Consider the following 19,283-nt stretch of genomic DNA (forward strand, 5'->3'; position numbering starts at 1 on the left):
TCTCTTTTAAAATAAGGTCCATAGTTGGGGGCGTGGCCAAGATGGCGGGCTGAGAGGATGCACTTGCCGTGAGCTCCCGAGCCCCTGGAAACCCTGCACCGCTCTACACCGCTGATCTCCCCCAGATCGAGCGGAAAAAGCATCCAGTGCTCCCCGTGGTGGTGTGGAACAGTCCGCGGCCCTTGGTTACCCTGCTGCGGCGGCGGTACCGCTAGAGAACCAGCCGAGGCGGTAGCCGCCGAGGGACTTGTCGGGAGGCCCGGGAGCCACAGATCTCGAGGCCTTGGTGTTCCGATGTGGAGAGCCTGCAGCACAGGGCGAACCGCCAGCTTGCACACGACTCGACACCCCGGTGGGTGCCGGGACGGCCTTCATCGGCGGAGCGGAGCTGCGTTGACGGTGGAAGCGGAGGCGGAGTCAGCGGGAAGTAACTACGCAAGCCCGGGGATCGGGAAGGCCTGCGCCACGTGGCCCGTCCCGGAACCCCTCCTTTGACTGCTACGGAGCGCGGCCGGGCCCTCCGGCGCCCTTGATCACCTCGGTGGCATCTGGCTCCGGCTACCACACAATCTGCGAACTTAGCCCCCAGCTGTGCGATCTTCGAGTGGACCCGTGGGGAGGGACTGCCACGATCCCCGGAACTGGGCCTAGCCGGAATCATCGGATGTGTTTTTGGGGGTGATCGTCGGAGAGACTGCTCGGAGACGGCCTAGATGCACTGATAGTACCGGACCCCCGCATCGGGCAGCGCGACACATAGACTGGGAGCTGGACTACGCCAGTTCAGCGCTGGTTCCCTGAGCCGGAACAAGCGGCCATTTTGAACGGGTGCGGAGCGGCTGCATCGGCCCTCATACGAGGGCCCCTCGCTGGGAGTGCCCCCACGCCGGCAAGATCTGTGTGACCTGCCACCCACTGCTGGACCATGGCCCCGGCCTGTGGCACCTACTCACCGCGGCCCGCGGGCTCCATCGATTCCCGCCTCTCCGCGATGTTGAATGCCGAGGGCAGAGGAAGGGCGATCAAACTTTGCCGGACATGCTGGGACGCGGCGCCCCGAGACAAGACAAGACCCAGTCCGGCCGAGCCCCCCGACTAGCTCACGGGGCGCTGAAGGTGGGGAACCCCCAGTGACTAGATCGTTCCTGGAATCCCTGTTCAGCTCCTTGAGGGAGGACTTTCAGGCCTTGAAGCAGGAGGTGGCCGGGGAGGTCCGGGAAGTCCGGAGAGAGGTGGACTCCCTGGGAGAGCGAGTTAACACTGTGGAGGCGGCTGGCCACTCCAGGGACGAGGAAATCACCCATCTGCAACAGGAGGTCCTGAGGCAGCGGGACCAGCAGATCGATCTACAAGCCCACGCCGAGGACCTTGAAAATAGGTCCAGGCGGAAAAACATCAGGGTCCGAGGTGTCCCGTCCAACGAAGAAGGGGAAGACGCGGCCGCCTACTTGGGAGCCTTGTTCCGCGAGATCCTGGGAGAGACCGAAGACTTCCAGGTTTGGATCGACAGGGCGCACAGAGTTGGCCAGCCTCGCAGGGCTTCGGCGCCTCCCCCGGACATTTTGGCCTTCTTACCGGACTTCCCCTTGAAGGAGCGGATTCTCCGTGAGGCGCGGCGGCAGCAGCCTTTCCGCTTCAGAGACCACCCGGTGGCTCTATATCAGGACCTGTCCAAGATAACATTGCAGAAACGGAAGGCCTTTAAGATTGCCACGGACTTCCTAAGGGAACATGACACGCAGTACTCGTGGGGGCATCCCTTCCGCCTGATTTTTCGGTGGAATGGAACATTGCACCGGCTCCGGTCCCTCCAGGATGTATGCGGGGTACTAGGAATCACTGCGTCGGACACAGACACCCCGGCGCCTCGCCGCAGGCGGAGCACGCAAGATGGCTGGCAACTGGTCGGGGAGAGGCGATCCCCGCCGCCCGCGAGGCCTGACTCGCCCACAATTCGAGCGGAAATGTCTAGCGCCATCCAGGAGGCCTCCAGGACTACGGCGAATGGCGATGTGGCCTTGACGGCCTGAACTTACTCCGGGGGGAGTCTACAGTAGCTTATCTTCATCGCAGGTGCGGGGGTTCTGGGGGTCGAGGGTGTCGGGGGTGCTGGTGTTGGTGGCTGGACGTCCACTGGAACGACTTTCCACGGCCTTGTCCACTAAGGACCGGACTGGGACAATGACGCATTTTTAATGGTTTGGGGAGAGGGGGGTGGGAAGGGGAGTTGGATGGGGAAGTTCGGGGTTTGGGGGTTCACTGGGAGGAGGGGGAGAAGGGGGGAGTGTGGGATTGGGAGTGTGGGGTTCCGGGGGAGGAGGGGTTCACACCGTTGGGGGGTTTTGGGGTTCGGGGACTGTACTGTGCCGTGGGGTGTTTGCTTTCTCTGTGCGCTGGAGCCGCTTGCTGTGGCCTTTGAGTTATGTCCGGTGGGCCTTGCCCGCCTTAATGTGTGTTTCTGGTATTCCCCCCACTGATGGCCCTTAAAATTGTTACCTTGAATGTGAAGGGGCTGAATAACCCGGTTAAACGACAGGCTGTGCTGTCCCTTCTGGAGGACTCACAGGCCGACATTTGTCTTCTGCAGGAGACCCACCTGCTGGCTAAAGATTGTCACAGGCTGCGGACCCCAAAGTTCCCCACGCAGCTTTTCTCTTCCAGTGCCTCCAAGACGGCAGGGGTAGCGCTTATGATATCTAGGAGGTTCAAGGGGGAGGTTTTGCAAAAGGTAGCGGAACAGAAAGGGAGGCTCTTGGCGTATAGGATCAAGGCGGGAAGTTTAGTGTTTACTGTAGGCTCCATATATAGCCCCAATGACCACCAGGATCAGTTTCTACACAGGGCACTAGAAGATGTGGCGTCCACTCCTGATAGACACTCTGGGCCCGATTCACAGAATGAACTTAAGACTCAATCCTAAACTTACTACTGTTTTAGTATTCACAGATTGCACTTACTACTTTTGGCATTCACAGAATGAACTTACTACTTTTGGCATTCACAGAATGCACTTACTACTTTTGGTATTCACAGAATGAACTTACTCATTTTGGTAATCACAGAAGTTAGGACTCCTAACTTTAGGACTCCTAAATGCCTTCTGTGAATACCGAAAGTCTTAAAATTAGGATTTTTCTCACTTTAGTAGTAGTAAAGTTAGGACTACTAACTTTAGGACGCCTAAATGCCTTCTGTGAATACCAAAAGTCTTAAAATTAGGATTTTTCTCAATTTAGTAGTAGTAAAGTTTGGAGTCCTAACTTTACTACTACTAAATTGAGAAAAATCCTAATTTTAAGACTTTCGGTATTCACAGAAGGCATTTAGGAGTCCTAAACTTATGAGTCCTAACTTTACTACTACTAAATTGAGAAAAATCCTAATTTTAAGACTTCCGGTATTCACAGAAGGCATTTAGGAGTCCTAAAGTTAAGAGTCCTAACTTCTGTGAATACCGAAATGAGTAAGTTCATTCTGTGAATACCAAAAGTAGTAAGTGCATTCTGTGAATGCCAAAAGTAGTAAGTTCATTCTGTGAATACCAAAATTAGTAAATGCAATCTGTGAATACCAAAACAGTAGTAAGTTTAGAATTGAGTCTTAAGTTCATTCTGTGAATCGGGCCCATTGTTCTTGGGGGGGACTTGAATGTGGTCTTTGATGCATCTTTGGACAGGTCGGTGCAGAGGCGCCTACAATCGGGGGAGCTTTCGGGCTCGGTTCGTACCCGTTTGGAGGAGCTTGATATGCACGACATGTGGCGCCGTCTCCACCCCGCAACCCGTGCATACTCCTATTACTCCCACGCCCATAAATCATATGCAAGGCTGGATCATCTCTTGGTGACGGGCCCGATGTATGACCTGGCCTCGAGCGCCGATATAGGGGTCCTATCTCTCTCAGACCACGCACCAGTGGAAGGCACTGCCTCCGGTGTTTCCCTCAAGAGGGGTCTGGCGCCTCAGGGACACTTTGCTGCATAAGCAATCCGTGGTGAAACAGATCCGTGAGTCCATAGCGGACTTTCAACGCGTTAATGACAACGACGATACCACCCGCGCGACACAATGGGCTGCCCTGAAGGCTGTGCTCCGTGATGAGTTTATCGCCATCTCCTCAGCGGAGAACAAAGATCGCCAGCTCAAGAAGGACGAACTTACCTGCCAGGTGCGGGAGCTAGAGCAGGTGCATCAACGGACGGGTGCCCCCCGAGTCTGGAGGCAACTGAAGGCCGCCAAGAAACTCCTGTCCGCACTTGACATGGACAGAGCGGAGTACGCAGTGCTTCGCTTGAAGCGTAAGTACTACACTGGCGGAGACAGGTGCGGCCGGCTTCTGGCGCACAAACTCAGGGTGCAGCACCAACAGCACCGGGTGAAGGTATTATCGGCCCCCGCTGGAGGGACGGTCACGGAGTTTTCCGCGGTTATTCCGCTGATCTCTACGCCGGCGTTCCCCCCTCAGCGCGAGCTGAAGCAGACTATCTAGAGTCGGTGACGCTCCCGTCACTGACGTCGGATCAGGCCCAACATCTGGAGCGGGAGATTCGGATTGAGGAGGTGGTCACGGCGATCTCCCGACTCAAAAACGGGAAGGCCCCGGGACCTGACGGTTTTATCCCTCTCTTCTATAAGACCTTTAGTCAGGATCTTGCACCACTTTTAACGCGCCTATTTAACACGTTCTCGGAGCCGGGCGCTATCCCCCCAGAATTCCTTCAGGCTACGGTATCGGTGATTCCGAAACCGGGCAAGGACCGGACTGCTTGCGGGTCCTACCGACCGATTTCACTTTTAAACACAGACCTGAAGATTTCCACCAGTATCCTAGCGGCACGTCTGGCGCTCCACCTCGCGGGCATGGTTGACCCGGATCAGGCCGGGTTTGTACCGGGCCGGCAGACTGTCGACAACACTAAGAGGGTGACCCATATTCTGGAGAAGGCCTCGCGGATACCCGGGGAACGTATGCTCCTCTCCATTGACGCGGAAAAGGCGTTTGATAGAGTGCATTGGCCTTATTTGGAGAAGGTCTTGGGCAAATTTGGCATCGGTGAGAAGTTCAGGCACCTGGTGTTCAATTGCTATCGATTCCCATCCGCGGTAGTGAGGTTGAACGGGTGCAGCTCTCAGCACTTCCCAATAGAGCGAGGCACCAGACAAGGGTGCCCACTATCACCATTGCTTTTCGCTCTTTATATAGAGCCGTTCGCACAAAGAGTTCGCCAGAACCCCGACGTCATAGGTGTCTGTATGGGGGAGTTCCATCATGCTCTAAGTCTCTACGCGGACGATGTAATATTGATGCTCGATGATCCACAGAGGTCATTGCCTGCATGTATCGCAGAACTGGACCTCTTTGCGACAGTGGCGGGATTCAAGGTGAACCTTGGGAAGTTGGCAGCCCTTGACATCTCGCTATCTAGCGCCACTGGGGCTGACTTACAGAGGCTCTTTCCTCTGAGCTGGTCTGGGGACCGGATACCATATTTGGGGATTCTTCTAGCACCCTCTCTCCCTGCTATGGTCACGGCCAACTACACAGCTTTAAGTGCAAAGATCAAGGAGGAACTGGCCTGCTGGGATAGGGGCACGTTGTCGTTGCTGGGAAGAGTAGCCGCAGTGAAAATGACCCTCCTGCCACAAGTCCTGTACCTGTTTCGAGCTCTCCCGCTGCAACCCCCCAAGGGATGGCTAGCGCAGACCCAGTCTGCTATCACACGTTTTGTATGGCAGGGCCGTAAGCCTAGGATCAAGAGAACCATTGCCACGCTGGCGCCTGAGTCTGATGGCCTTGGGATACCGGACCTGCATAAGTACTTTCAAGCTGCTCAATTGCGCTACTTGGTGGAGTGGAGCCGGTGGGAATCGGACAAACACTGGTTGTTTCAGGACCAGGCGGTGGCAGGCAGGATGCTACAGGAGGTGCCCTTCCTGAGGAGGGCCCACCGCCCCCCCAACCTCTATGCGTCCTTTGTAACACGGGTCCCGCTCCGTGTGTGGGACTCCGTGCCCGTCAAGCATGACCTTACCACTTTTCCCTCTCCTTTCACGCCAATAGTTGGTAACCCGGACTTTAGCCCAGGTATGGAGTCGGGAGCCTATGAACTCTGGCGAGCGACCCGCTGCTCCACCTTATTTCATATGTATGGCGCGGAGGGTGTAGTTTCCTTCCAGGACTTGCGACGGGACTACGGCCTTCCCGAGACGGAACGCATGCGATATATGCAGGCGCGCCACTGGGCGCTACAGCCGCAGGTGCGAGCTACGGCGGACCGGAAAATCACGGCATATGAGCGTTGGCTAGTGACTCGCTCATCGGACGCCAAGCTTATTTCCGACCTATACCAGATGTTGCAACCTCCCCCTTTCACATCTACAACCCAGGGAGGGAGCGATGGGAACGAGAACTTGGTCGAGCGTTGAGCCACACTGAATGGGACCACATCTCTTACCGGGCGCGTCACTCTGCCTATCACACCAGACTCACGGAGACTTTCACCAAAATTACGACTTATTGGTATCGCACCCCGAGAAATTACATGACATGGACCACTCAATACCCAAGACATGCTGGCGCAACTGCGGCCAGACTGGCACGCTCACTCATATACTATGGGACTGTCCCCTGCTGACTCCTTACTGGGAGGAGGTACTGAATGAGATTGATAAATGCTTTGGGATTGAATTACCCCGCTTCCCCGCCTATGTTCTACTGGGCTTGCTGAATGGTTTAATGTACCCACTAAGGTCTAAGAGAGGTAGACAGACAGCGACAGCCCTGGGGTCGGCAGTACAGAACATACTCATACACTGGCGCACTACCACAATTCCTACTGTTGTTGGCTGGCTACACAGACTGTGGCATGTCCTGGGCATGGAAAAGCGGTCCCTAGTGGTGGTGGGGGAGGTAGACACTTTTGAAGAGCTGTGGGCGCCATTCCACACTTTGTTAAGATCAGAATTCAAGGAAATCACTTGCCCTAGGTATCTCAGATTGTTACAGCTGACGCCGCCGCCAGATCCGCCAGACTGAACTGACCATGTGGGCAGTTGGAGGGAGGGAGGGATACCAGGCTGCCACAGTGAGAAAGCGAGAGGTTGACGGCACAGTACAGGGGGTGGGGTGGGGGGAATTGGGGGGTTGAGTGGGGTCAGTTGGTCGGGAGTGGGGGGGGGAGTTGTCTTTTTTTCCTTTCTTTTCTTTTGTCCCCACCCACAGGTGCGCTAGCCGTGAGACTTTGGCACGAATGTGCCCACCGCACTGAAAGAACTGCCTTCATGCATCTGTTGTATTGTGCACACTGACTTTGGGGAGCACCTGTGGTTATTTGTCTGTGATGTTGTCCTCTTTCTTTTCTTACTGCAATAAAATACTTTAAACCTAAAATAAGGTCCATAGAATCAGTATCGCGTGGGATAGTAGTCGAAGAGCCCGAAGGTAGAGTGTTCCCTACAACTTGTGTGAACAACATCTTTCTATTACGTTTGCCTCTGGCTATAGTGTTATACTTCAGTGTTAGAGAAGGCAAGAAACAAGTACAGCGTAGTAACCAAATACGTTATTGAGTCGTCTCACAAAGCAGTTAGGTAGTAACACTGAAATTGCAAATACATATTTGGATGTGGACAGACTTCTGGGTTTCTCAGACATCATGGATGCATGTTTTCAAACTCTTGGTGCTGAAAAACAGTATATCAGAAATGTCACATTGCTTTCCCCTGACTATCTAAGTTCGCTCTACACTTTTTACTGATAGGAATTCTCATATTTACTTAATTCTGTAGCAGGGTCTAAGCTGTCAAATGAAGAGAAATACCTCAGTGTTGAAAGTTCTCCTGCTTCTTGTGCTCCCTGTGAGTACAACAGCAATTCAAAAACACAAAGCAACCTTTCCACTTAAATAAAGGGGATTTCACTTAACTCTTTAGAATCAGGCTTTGTTTCCTGACTGAATGAGCCATTTCCTCACAGACTTCTGGTATTCTAAAAGTTATGGCTGCATGTTTTCAAACAGGATTTGGCTGTTTCATGACATAATAAGTCAGTTTTTCACAGACTCTCTCAGCTGCAGAACTGGTGCTCTGATTTCCCCTTCACCTTTTGCCAGTGTGAAGAGTTCAACCAGAGTATCACTTACTTCTTGAGCAGCTGACTGCTTCCTGACAGAATGAGTTGTAACCGGGCTTCAGGACTTCATTGAAGAACTCAATTTAGCTGTAATGTCAGAAAGAACCTGAAAGTTAGGTTGCTGTTATCTCATTCATGTTGCTTTATATTTGGCTCCATGGACAAGTCCTGAAAGCTGCCTGGGAAATCCTTCTCCCCTTGTGTCTCTGAGCTCTATGTGGAGGCGGCCATATCAGCCGGTCAGCACATTAGGTTTTTGGTCTTATATCAAGTTTTAATCAGATTAATTAAGTGGGAAAAAGTTTAAAGGTTGGTCAACAATTCCTTAATATGCTTAGAACCAGGGACCTTATCACAGAGATACACCAAGTTTTGTAGGCCATGGAGCTTCGATCACTCCCCACTTCCCGTTGAATAATGCATGGTCCAACACAAGTACTGAAAAATGTTACTCTTACATGCCCTCACTGCAATAGTGCGATACCCATAAACAACACCAAGATTCAATCCAAGTTACAAACCAACTTTAAGGAAGTCAACATTCTCATGGCGCTCATTAATGCGCGGTCATTGTGTAAGCATAGTCAGGAAATAGCGGACCTTATTACTGATAATAACTTGGATGTCCTTTTTATCACCGAAACGTGGACGGATGATTCGTCAGACCCTGACCTAGTAATTGCAGTACCTCATGGATACAAAGCCTACCGACAGGACAGGGTAAGAAAAAGAGGAGGTGGGCTGGCCATTATAGCCCGGGAACGGTTTGTGGTCAGAATATCACCCATTCCAGTTACATCATGCGAAGCCTTGCAGTTCGGTATTAAGCTCACTGCCCTTTTTAATTTTAAGGGAGTGCTCGTAAACCGACCTCCAGGAACAAGGGCTAGTTTTCTTGCTAATCTAAGCACAATATTGGAATCGCTAGCCACCGAAGAGTCCTTCACAGTCATGGGTGACATGAATATTCACCTAGAACAACATAATGATAAGGACACCTTTGCCCTCAATACAGACCTGGAAACACTGGGTCTCAGAGAAATGGTCACCTCCCCTACCCATCAGGCGGGACATTCCCTAGACGATATCTTCTCTAACGTCGAGGGCCTTCATATTTTAAACATCTTACCCATGCCTTGGACTGACCACTATGCCATATTTAGTAGAATGACAATCAATGAAAACTTTAGAAAGAAGGTCACCACCCCTGTCCCAGGCTCCTTTAAAGTATGGAAGAATATAAATCAGACAGAATTAAAAAAGCTGTTGGACAGTACACGTCCATTTCTGTCAACAGAACCCAATACTGCCACCCAACAATTTCAGGATTGGCTAGACCATGCTACTAATCTCCTAGTACCTACTAAAACCCAATCTAGGAATAGAACCACACCGACCGCCCCGTGGTACACAGAGGAATTAAGAATGCAAAAACAACTCAGCAGGAATAGGGAAAGGCATTGGCGCAAAACATACGATACAGAGAGTAAGACCAAGTATAAAGAATCATTGGCCGTTTACAAAGCTATGATTGTTGACGCAAAAAAAACATTCTTCTCAGAGCAAATTGAAAAAGCCAAAAATTCCAGCAGGCAACTATATGACATCACAAAAACTCTGTCAGGTAACGTCCCAGATCTCACCCCACCCCCTTCACAATCACTTTGCGATGCATTGGCCAACTTCTTCTTCTCGAAAGTGAATGACATCTATCAAGCTTTCACCTCAAAAACCAACACGACAACAGCCTCTCCTTCTTATATTCCCCCTGAAAATGTTTTGACCAGGTTCAAGGATCTTACGACTGACCAAATAAAGATCATTGTCTCCTCGATGAAAACTGGATCGGCATTAGACCCTTGTCCTTTCTCAGTCCTCCCACCGGTGATGGACACCATCATCCCGGTCATCACTCTAGTTTGCAACTCCATACTTGGGTCTGGCACCTACCCGGAATTCTTGAAAAACACGCTGGTGAAACCACCACTGAAGAAACCGAGTCTGGACAAGGATGAATTAAAGAATTATAGGCCTATAGCAAGCCTCCCTTTCTTAGCCAAAGTGGCTGAAAAAGCTATGAACCAACAACTATCCGAGCATGAAGAGAAACATCTTCTACTGGATGATACACAATTCGGTTTCCGCAAGTATCATGGTACTGAAACCACCTTAATCAAAGCGCCGGTGACATTAGAGTAATCCGAGATCAGGGAGGGACAGCAGTACTAGAACTGCTTGATTTATCCGCGGCTTTCGACACGGTCGACCATAAGATCTTGGTGGACCGTGTTGGAAAGATGGGCATTCACCATACAGCGACAGATCTGCTCACATCCTTCCTGGCCGACAGAACACAGGCCGTCACCTTGGGGCCATACCTATCTGCCAAACTGTCACTACTGTGTGGGGTTACTCAAGGCTCATCCCTAAGTCCGACACTATTTAATATCTATGTGTCAGACCTTGCTAATGTTATCAAAGCACATGGGATGAGCCTAACCTCCTACGCTGATGATACGCACTTGATATTGGCCATCAAGGGCGATGGATATGAGGTGGCAGAGCGCTTCCAAAGTGGAATGCTAGCAATCGGAGAGTGGATGGCGTCTAACTGCCTTAAGCTCAACTCCGAAAAGACGGAGGTGGTCATCTTTGGACCCCTTTCACCAGGTTGGTCATCAACCAGGTGGCCAACAGCCTTTGGAGCCCCTCCCAGCCCGGCCTCTAAGGTCAGGAACCTGGGAGTAACTTTTGATGAGGGTCTCAACTTTGTGGCACATGCTAACAAAACAGCGGCTACAGCCCATCACAAACTAAGAATGATCAGGAAAATCATTCTTTTTTACCAGATGCAGCTGGTAAAACACTGGTCAGTTCTCTAGTTTTGTCTTCCCTTGACTACTGCAATGGCCTATTCTTAAACGCCCAGGTCAGGGTAACCAATAAGATTCAGACGATACAGAACGCAGCAGCACGTCTGCTTTCTAGAACATCCAAGTTCTCGGCCATATCAGATACAATTAATAAATATCACTGGTTGACGATCCGGAATCGGATCAAGTTCAAATCACTCTGCATAGTGTACAAGGCACTCCATGATCAAGGACCGCATTTTCTGAAGAACCAGCTGATACCCTATAAACCAGCTAGACAGCTCCGATCCGCTACTCTTAACCAACTAGTGGTCCCACGTACCAAAACAGTCTCATGGGGTGACCGCCGCTTCCTAGTCGCGGCACCCAAACTATGGAATGCCCTGTCTCAACACATTAGGACAAGCCCTTCACTCCTGCTGTTTCGTAAAAGATTGAAAACCTGGCTTTTCAACCAGTAATACTGGCCATTAACATCCTGGGGACAGTTATGTAAATAGTCTAGCACCGAGACGCCTGCGGGTATTCGTTCGCGCTTAATAAATCGCAAAAATAAATAAATAAATAAGCTCTCTCAATACTTTGAGTTTTATTCAAATACATCAAGCCGGGGCAGAGCCAAATATGGTGGATCAAAAGGGGTTTATTTGCGTATAACTTTGGCTCTGGTCCTTGAATCAGCATGATATTTCACAGGATGTTAGCAAGTTCAGCCCTGTGCTGGAATCTAAGGTTTCAGCAATATCAGATTAACAAAACAAAGTAAAGGGCGAGTTTGTCAAACAGTTATTCACTTGCTGACATATTTGGTGCCCTATCACATACCAAAAATAGTCTATTTCTAATTTTGTGTTGCCTCTCCACATACTGCCAACCCCAAATGCGCACAGCCTTCAAATATGCCTAGCACTGGTTGGCTGATGGTCTCTGCCTTGCCAGGTTTATGTTTCTATTTTATTGTGCTTTCTGGACCATTTCTGGACCAACACTTTTACAATTAAGAGTCGAAATGGGAAACTTGGGCATTTATTTTTGTAAATTCTGGACAGTCTGCGAATCTTGCTTCAATGGCTATTTGCGGAATAAGGGTCCAGGAACTTTCTAACTTTTAATCATTTCAATCCCACTGACATTATGTTAATGTTAGTTTCTTCATATCCTCTGAAGAGATTTACCCCAAGCCAACCAAAAGCACTTCACTAAGTAAAACGTTGCTGTCATGCTGAGTTTGCTTTAATTCTTTTCAGATATTCTTTGTGCACTAGAGAAGAAAACATTTTTAAGGACGATAACATGGTAACATGGTAAAGGCAGCTTTTTTGATTGCTCATTACAGCGTTCCTGCTCTTAATGTGTTAACATGAAACTAACAATATCCTAACTAATGATGATAAGTGTAGAGTATCGTACAATCCTGTGGACGTTTTTTTATAAGCAAAGAAATGACATTGTCCACCTTTTATTTAACTCTGACTTCCCCCTTCTTAGATCTGCATGTTAAAGAAGATTCCATCACAGAGCTAACCTGCTAACACATTTCATGTAAGTCCATGAAAAGCAAGTTATTAGAATGTGAAATCAATAGCACCACACCTTTACGGCTGTGCATGAATTTGCCACACACAGAAGAATAAATATGCTAAATGTCCACCAAATTTCATGTGGGTTTTTCAAATGATGACTAAGGGCCAGATGTATGAAGTTCAAATGTGTTCGCAAACGCCGAAATTCAGCTTTGGCAAACTCATTTGAGCAAAATGGTATGTATGTAGCAAATTTCAGTGTAAAATAAGGAATCGCAAATTTGCCATTCCTTATTTTGCGATTACATTTAAGGAATCGCAACATTTTCAATTCCTTAAATGCAATGTATGATGCAAAGAAAATTGCTAATTGTCCCTAAGGAATCGCAAATTACCACCAACTTCAAGTTGGTGGTAATTTGCGAACTTCTTGAAAAATGCCCATTTTTGCATTTTTCAAAGTGCCCTGTGATGCCCAGGGCATGTATGTTTACCACATGTGCACCCATGCTTATTTCAGGGGTACAACAGGGTGTCCTTTGGACACCCTTGCACCCTTGAAATTATTCCCAATTTGCGATTAGCAAATTGCGAATCGCAAATTGAGAATAATTTCACATTCATTCCTATGGGTCTCCTGGCCCTTAGAAATGAATGGGAAATTATTCCTTAATTGCGATTAGTATTTTGCTAATGGCAATTAAGGAATTTTAAGAAATCGCTAAAAAATAGCGAATTTCTACATACAAACCATTTTGCAATTTTCAAATAGCGATTCCTTAAAAATCGGTATTTGAGAATCGCAAAAGTGTATCTTGATACATCTGACCCATAGTTTTTAGAAAATATTTGCTTTTTTACACTCCTTTCAGTGTGCCCTCCTTGCCGAATCTGCAAATATTTTCAAATTCTAATGTTGATCCAAACATGCCAAGCATCTGCTAAATTTTGAGGAAATTAATCAAGCAGTGCTTAAAGTAATATATTTACACTAAACCAAGGAAAGATATTTCCTTGAATAAAGTTGTACTTACATGCCACGTTTGGTGTAATTCCGTTCAGTTGTGTTTTTTTTTGTATCGAGGAGCAAAGACTCATATGAAAGGTAAAATTGGGAATGCCACTTATGCCCAGCCCTTGTTTTATCGTCCTCCCCCTTAATACATCTGGAAAAAATTGACAAACAAGAACTCAACTACAATGTCCTGTTTTTCAGGAAAGTACCTTGCAGATTCATGGAATGGTGACAAAGTTATTTAAAATATTTTAAAGGAAATTCCAACGTAATACACTGATGCTACAGCTGCTATTGTCAGCTGAGTCATAAATAAATACAAAATAAATTACATGTATATGTATACATGATCTCGTTTTAAGTCTTATGTCCCTTCGCACCGTTTGCGTTCCTCCAGTTCAAATGCAGTATGCATTGTTAATGTTATGTTTCTTGGCGCTCATGTGAGGATCGGAGCCATGGCGAGAGGGAAGCTCAGTCAGAGAATGCTTGGGTAAACAGCTAGGTCTTTAGCTGCCTCCTAAATCAGGCAAGGGAGGACAAAGACCTTATCTCTACAGGAAGAGAGTTCCAAAGTTGCGGTGCATGGACAGAGAACTGGAGTCTGCCGTACTTCTTCCGTTTGGCTAGAGGAATTTTCAGCAGGTAGAGATGAGAAGATCTAAGGTTACGAGAGGGAGTGTGACAGTGGAGACAGGCCGAAATGAAAGCCGGACCATTGCCATGTAGTGCTTTAAAAATAGTACAGCCCATCCTAAAAATGCACCGGTTACTCACTAGGAACCATTGTAAGCTGTTCATTAGTGGGCTGACATGATGCCATTTAGGCTGATGAAAAATCAGTCTGGCCGCCTGATTCTGAACTAGCTGAAGGCGCAGAAGTTGGTATGCTGGAATGCCCACGTACAATGAGTTGGCATAATCCAAATGAGAGGTCACGAGAGCCAAAGTGACCAGGATCATGGCTTCCCTACTCAGAAATCTGCTGATCTTCTTTATTTTATGCAACTGAAAGAATCCAGCAGAAACTACCGAGCTGATTTGGGACTTCATAGACAATTCATTGCTAATAATAATCCCCAGACTCTTCAAAGAGACATCTGGCCTAGGGGGATTACCAAGTTTAGGGGGCCAAAAATTAGAGTGCCAAGGGTTAGCCAACCCACCTGTGAGGATTATCTCCTTTTTCTCTGGATTAAAATTCAGCTGGTTGTTATTCAACCAGTCACCAAACCCTCGTATCTTGGACGTTGGACTTAAATGATGGGGATGAATCAACATTAAATACCAGTTGAAGGTTGTCAACATAGTTAAAAATACTGACGTTCCTTTCCCTCAGGGAGTGAATTAGGAGGAGAAGATAGAGATTGAAAAGAAGAGGAGAAAGAGAGGCGCCCCGGGTAACCCCAGAGGTAATGTCTCGTTTATTAGAAGAGAAATTGGCAAGGCCCACCGCTTGGGTCCGATTGCTCAGGAAGGAGGAAAGCCACTTGAGGGCCAGCCCCTGGAATTCCATAAATCGTCCTGCTCCTTCCTGACCAGGGTGCATTGGAATTTATATCCAGTTGAACTTCAGCACACCACATTAGAAGCTGATTTCTGGAAGTATCTCCAAACATGGGAATGTAAATGTAAATGTAAATGTAAATGTCAAGGTATTTGTAGAGCGCACTGTCACCAAGCGGTTTCCTGGCGCTATTACTCATACCGCTGTGGAACCCCTCCTGGCTTTCCCTGTGAAGTGTCCACTCCTGGGCACCCCCAGGGTGAAGCCAGGCATCCACAGCGCTGTTTGGGGCCGGTGTGGAGGTTAAGCAAGCTAATGCCCAGAGTTGCAGCGTGGGACCCATGATTAGAATAGGCACTGAGGCGAGAAATCAGGTCCGAGGAATTATGAGCCCAAGACCCGCCGAGGCGGGAATTGAACCCTGGTCCCGGACCAGAACTCTGCATCAGGGTCTGCCGCTCTAACCATTGAGCCCCACTCCTCCAGCCTTTTACTCTTTGATCCCACTTCTGCTGTCCTCTCAGTGCCACATCTGCTCTCACAACTGTCCCCCTATGAGCACGAGGACAACATTTTTGCTGCTGCACTTTACAAAACTCTCATTCATTCATTCATCTGACCCCAATCACCCAAAATGTAGCCACTTTTTCTTTGTCTGTTCTCTAAAACTCATTACCTGCCCTATCTCTTACTGCCAGTCACCTAATTTCTGTTGCATAATTCTGTATCTGTTCACTCATTCATTCATCCTCTTAGTCAATTATCCAACAGCTCATCCATCCAACAGTTTACTCAGTCGCACACTTATCTTTTCATCCACCACACACATACACACTTGACAATTGATAAACAAGCATGCTCGCAGAAAATAGCGAGAACGTTTGGCCGTACCAGTGCTTATTGTTTTGTTTATGGCACCACTTCTTATTTTAAATGTACTTGATCATGTTATGTTGGTTTGTTTCTGTATATTTTGGTGAGTTTTGAATCAAAAAGATGATGATGCCAAAACCTTTCGAGGTGATTCAGGAGGATTGTATAATTTCATAATTTGTGATTAAATGGAAAGATCCTTTCCTCATGTGTTGCACATTCTGTTTAACTCTTCAGGCCGCATCATCTGTTAAAAATGGAAGGAAGCAACACCACCTTAGTGACCGATTTCATCCTCTTAGGATTCACTGATGACCCGCTTCTTCAGCTGCCACTCTTCGTGTTGTTTCTTCTGGCTTATTGCATCAGCATGGTGGGCAATGCTGGTATCATCCTATTGACCAAGATCTCGCCTCGCCTTCACACACCAATGTACTTCCTGCTCAGAAATCTGTCCTTTGTGGACCTTTGCTATCCTTCATGTGCCACACCTAACATGCTTGCAAACCTTCTATCAGACAGGAATGCAATTTCCTTCCTTGGATGCGCATTGCAGATGTTCCTGCTTGTAGGCTTTGAGAGTGCAGAAACACTGCTATTGGCAGTAATGTCTTATGACCGCTATGCAGCCATCTGTAAACCTCTGGTTTACCATAACATCATGACAGAGAGAAATTACATGTCTCTTACGGCCGGATCTTATCTTATAGGGTTGCTAAACTCTATGGTCCTCACCTGTTTAACTTTCACTTTGCACTTTTGTGGTTCAAACAACATTAACCATTTTTTCTGTGATGGCCCAACATTGTTTACAATATCCTGCTCCAACACATTCCTCAATGAGGTATTGAGTGCTACTGTGGGTGGCATTGTCCTGGTTGGATCCCTCCTTGTAATAGTCATAACGTACATGCATATTGTTGCTGCCCTCTTCAGGATCCACTCTACAAAGGGGCGACACAGAGCCTTCTCCACCTGTTCCTCTCACTTTCTTGTTGTCACTTTGTATTATGGGACAATAATGTTTACATACCTCCATCCTAAATCCAGTTACTCTCTGGAACACAATAAAGTGGTAGCTGTGTTCTGCTCAGTCATAATTCCATTGCTGAACCCTTTGATTTACAGCCTGAGAAACCAGGAAGTGAAATTGGCACTGAGGGAAGTGATGACAAGATCATGTCTGCAGGTATGATAAATAACCTTGGGGATACTGTTTCTTCTTAGTGCAAAGTTATGCATATCACTGTGCTTCGTACATTATCGCAGCCATGGCTTTAACTGGGTTTACCGAAAAAAGGGCAATGTCGTCTGCATATGCAGTTAATTTTAGGTTTGTCTTGTTTAAAATAACTGGAGTGATATCCCCATTGAGCATTAAATGTTTAATAAAAGGCTCAATATATATGGCAAACAATAAAGGGGATAAAGGACAACCCCACCGGGTCCCCCTTTGAACTGAAAAAGAAAAAGAGGAAAGCCCGTTAAGTTTGATTGCGGCTGTTGGATGGTTATACAGCTTCTGTACCACCGAGATACACCTTTGACGATTGCCGTGTTAATGTGAGCAGCAGTGTCTCTTCCGGCGACAAAGCGTGCTGCTCCTCTGAAACTACTGAATGTATTACTGGGGCCAATCGTACAGCGCAAATTTTAGAAAAAATCTTATCATCAGCGTTAATCAAAGCTATTGGTCGATATAAACTCATATCATTAATGAGCTTCCCCTTTTTGGGGAAAACAACAACATTCGATGCATTCCAAGAAGAGGGAACTTCTTCGCCTTGTATAATAGAATTACACAAGTTAAGGAAGAAAGGAATCAGTATAGTTTTGAAGGTTTTAAAAAATTCCAATGGGATCTTGTCCTCGCCAACTGCTTTACCAGCTGGCAGGGCATTTATAGATTCCTCAACTTCCCTCACTTCTTCCTGTGGCTCGGATAGCATCGGGCTCAAAATCGACATCTGGCTTTTCTGCATAAAATCTGAGACAGTCTGCAGGTCAGGACTGCCTGGACTACCATACAAATTAGCATAGAACAGCCTAACTTGTTCGACTATATCTACAGACCTAGTGTATATCAAGCTGTCCACCCCTTTAATCATTTTAACATGAGTTTTGGCCCTTTGATCCGCTATTTGATTAGCCAATAGCCGGCTGACTCTTTTGCCTTATTCGTATTGTTTAGTTCTGTACTTATGATAGTTATTAGCAACGTGATCCCTTAACCGTCTTTTTAACTTGGCCCGTACTTCTAGAACCTGTTGATATATACCGATTGTTCAGCCACGTTCTTTGTGGCAATAGCCTTAGCGTGCTGATGCTCCAAATCACGTCCGAGTTTTTGCTCCTGCTCCCACTGGCATATGCCCTGACGATTTTGCTTAATGATATATTGTAGGTTACCCCTCTGACATAGGCCTGTAATCAGTCCCACACATTTGCGATTGACGCCAAACCCAAATAAGAATCTATGTACTCCCCGAGTACTTTATGCATCAACTCCACATACTCCAAATTGCTGAAGAGATACCTGGGAAAAGTAAAATCCCAAGTTGGTTCCTGAATACTTGACTGTATCTGCGCTATTAAGATGAACGGGTTATGATCGGAAGTAATTTTTGGACATACTACCACAAGTGCATTTTCCAAAATGGAACATTTAGCAAATATCATATTGATCCTGGAATAGTGTTTATGTGATGAAGAAAAAAAAGTGTACCTTGGTACAGTTGGAAATAACCTCCCCCAGGTGTTTTCCAACTGATGCAAGTGAAGAAGCTCGCAGATAGCAGTTCTAGTTTTGCACATTCTGGCACAGGCAGAAGTGTTGGTTGTATCAATCTTCCTATCGAGTATGCAATTAAAATCGCCCATAACTATAGTTTCACCAGACCATTCCAACAATTCAGAACTCAAGTGGTAAATAACATCTGGGCAGTCAGTATTCGGGTCATAAACCATGCATATTGTGACCTTCTGCCCTTAGATCAAAATTTTAGAGATTGCCCATCTCCCCTTAGAGTCAGCGGGTGTACGAAGGACAGTGGCCTGACACAGCCTAGATTTTAACAAATCCACCCCACCAATAGAAATAGTTTGTGACGTATACACTATAAGGTCGTATCCCAAGTGTTTTAATAACGTTCTGTCTTTGTAAGCGATGTGAGCTTCCGCAAGCCCTAATATATGGGGCTTAAAGACACATAACTCTTCTATGACTAACCGTCGCCTTCCAGTTTGATTAAGTCCTGCTACATTCCAAAACATATACTTGACTTCTATTTGAAAATCGATCAGATTGTCAGTACCCAAGATAACATACTTCTCCAACTGCTGCTCTACACACAAGAAAATTC

General features: G+C 47.3%; 1 protein-coding gene across 1 annotated transcript; it reads left to right on the forward strand.

Annotated features, from left to right (window-relative positions):
- The first annotated feature begins 16,177 nt into the window (after positions 1-16,177).
- On the forward strand, positions 16,178-17,116 carry LOC147734953 (olfactory receptor 5F1-like). The gene has a single exon (XM_086953702.1). It carries the CDS (start codon positions 16,178-16,180, stop codon positions 17,114-17,116), a length of 939 nt encoding a protein of 312 aa, XP_086809828.1.
- Positions 17,117-19,283: the final 2,167 nt, after the last annotated feature.

The sequence above is a fragment of the Lissotriton vulgaris genome, chromosome 1_2 (genome assembly GCF_964263255.1).
Source record: "Lissotriton vulgaris chromosome 1_2, aLisVul1.2, whole genome shotgun sequence".
Taxonomy (NCBI): domain Eukaryota; kingdom Metazoa; phylum Chordata; class Amphibia; order Caudata; family Salamandridae; genus Lissotriton; species Lissotriton vulgaris.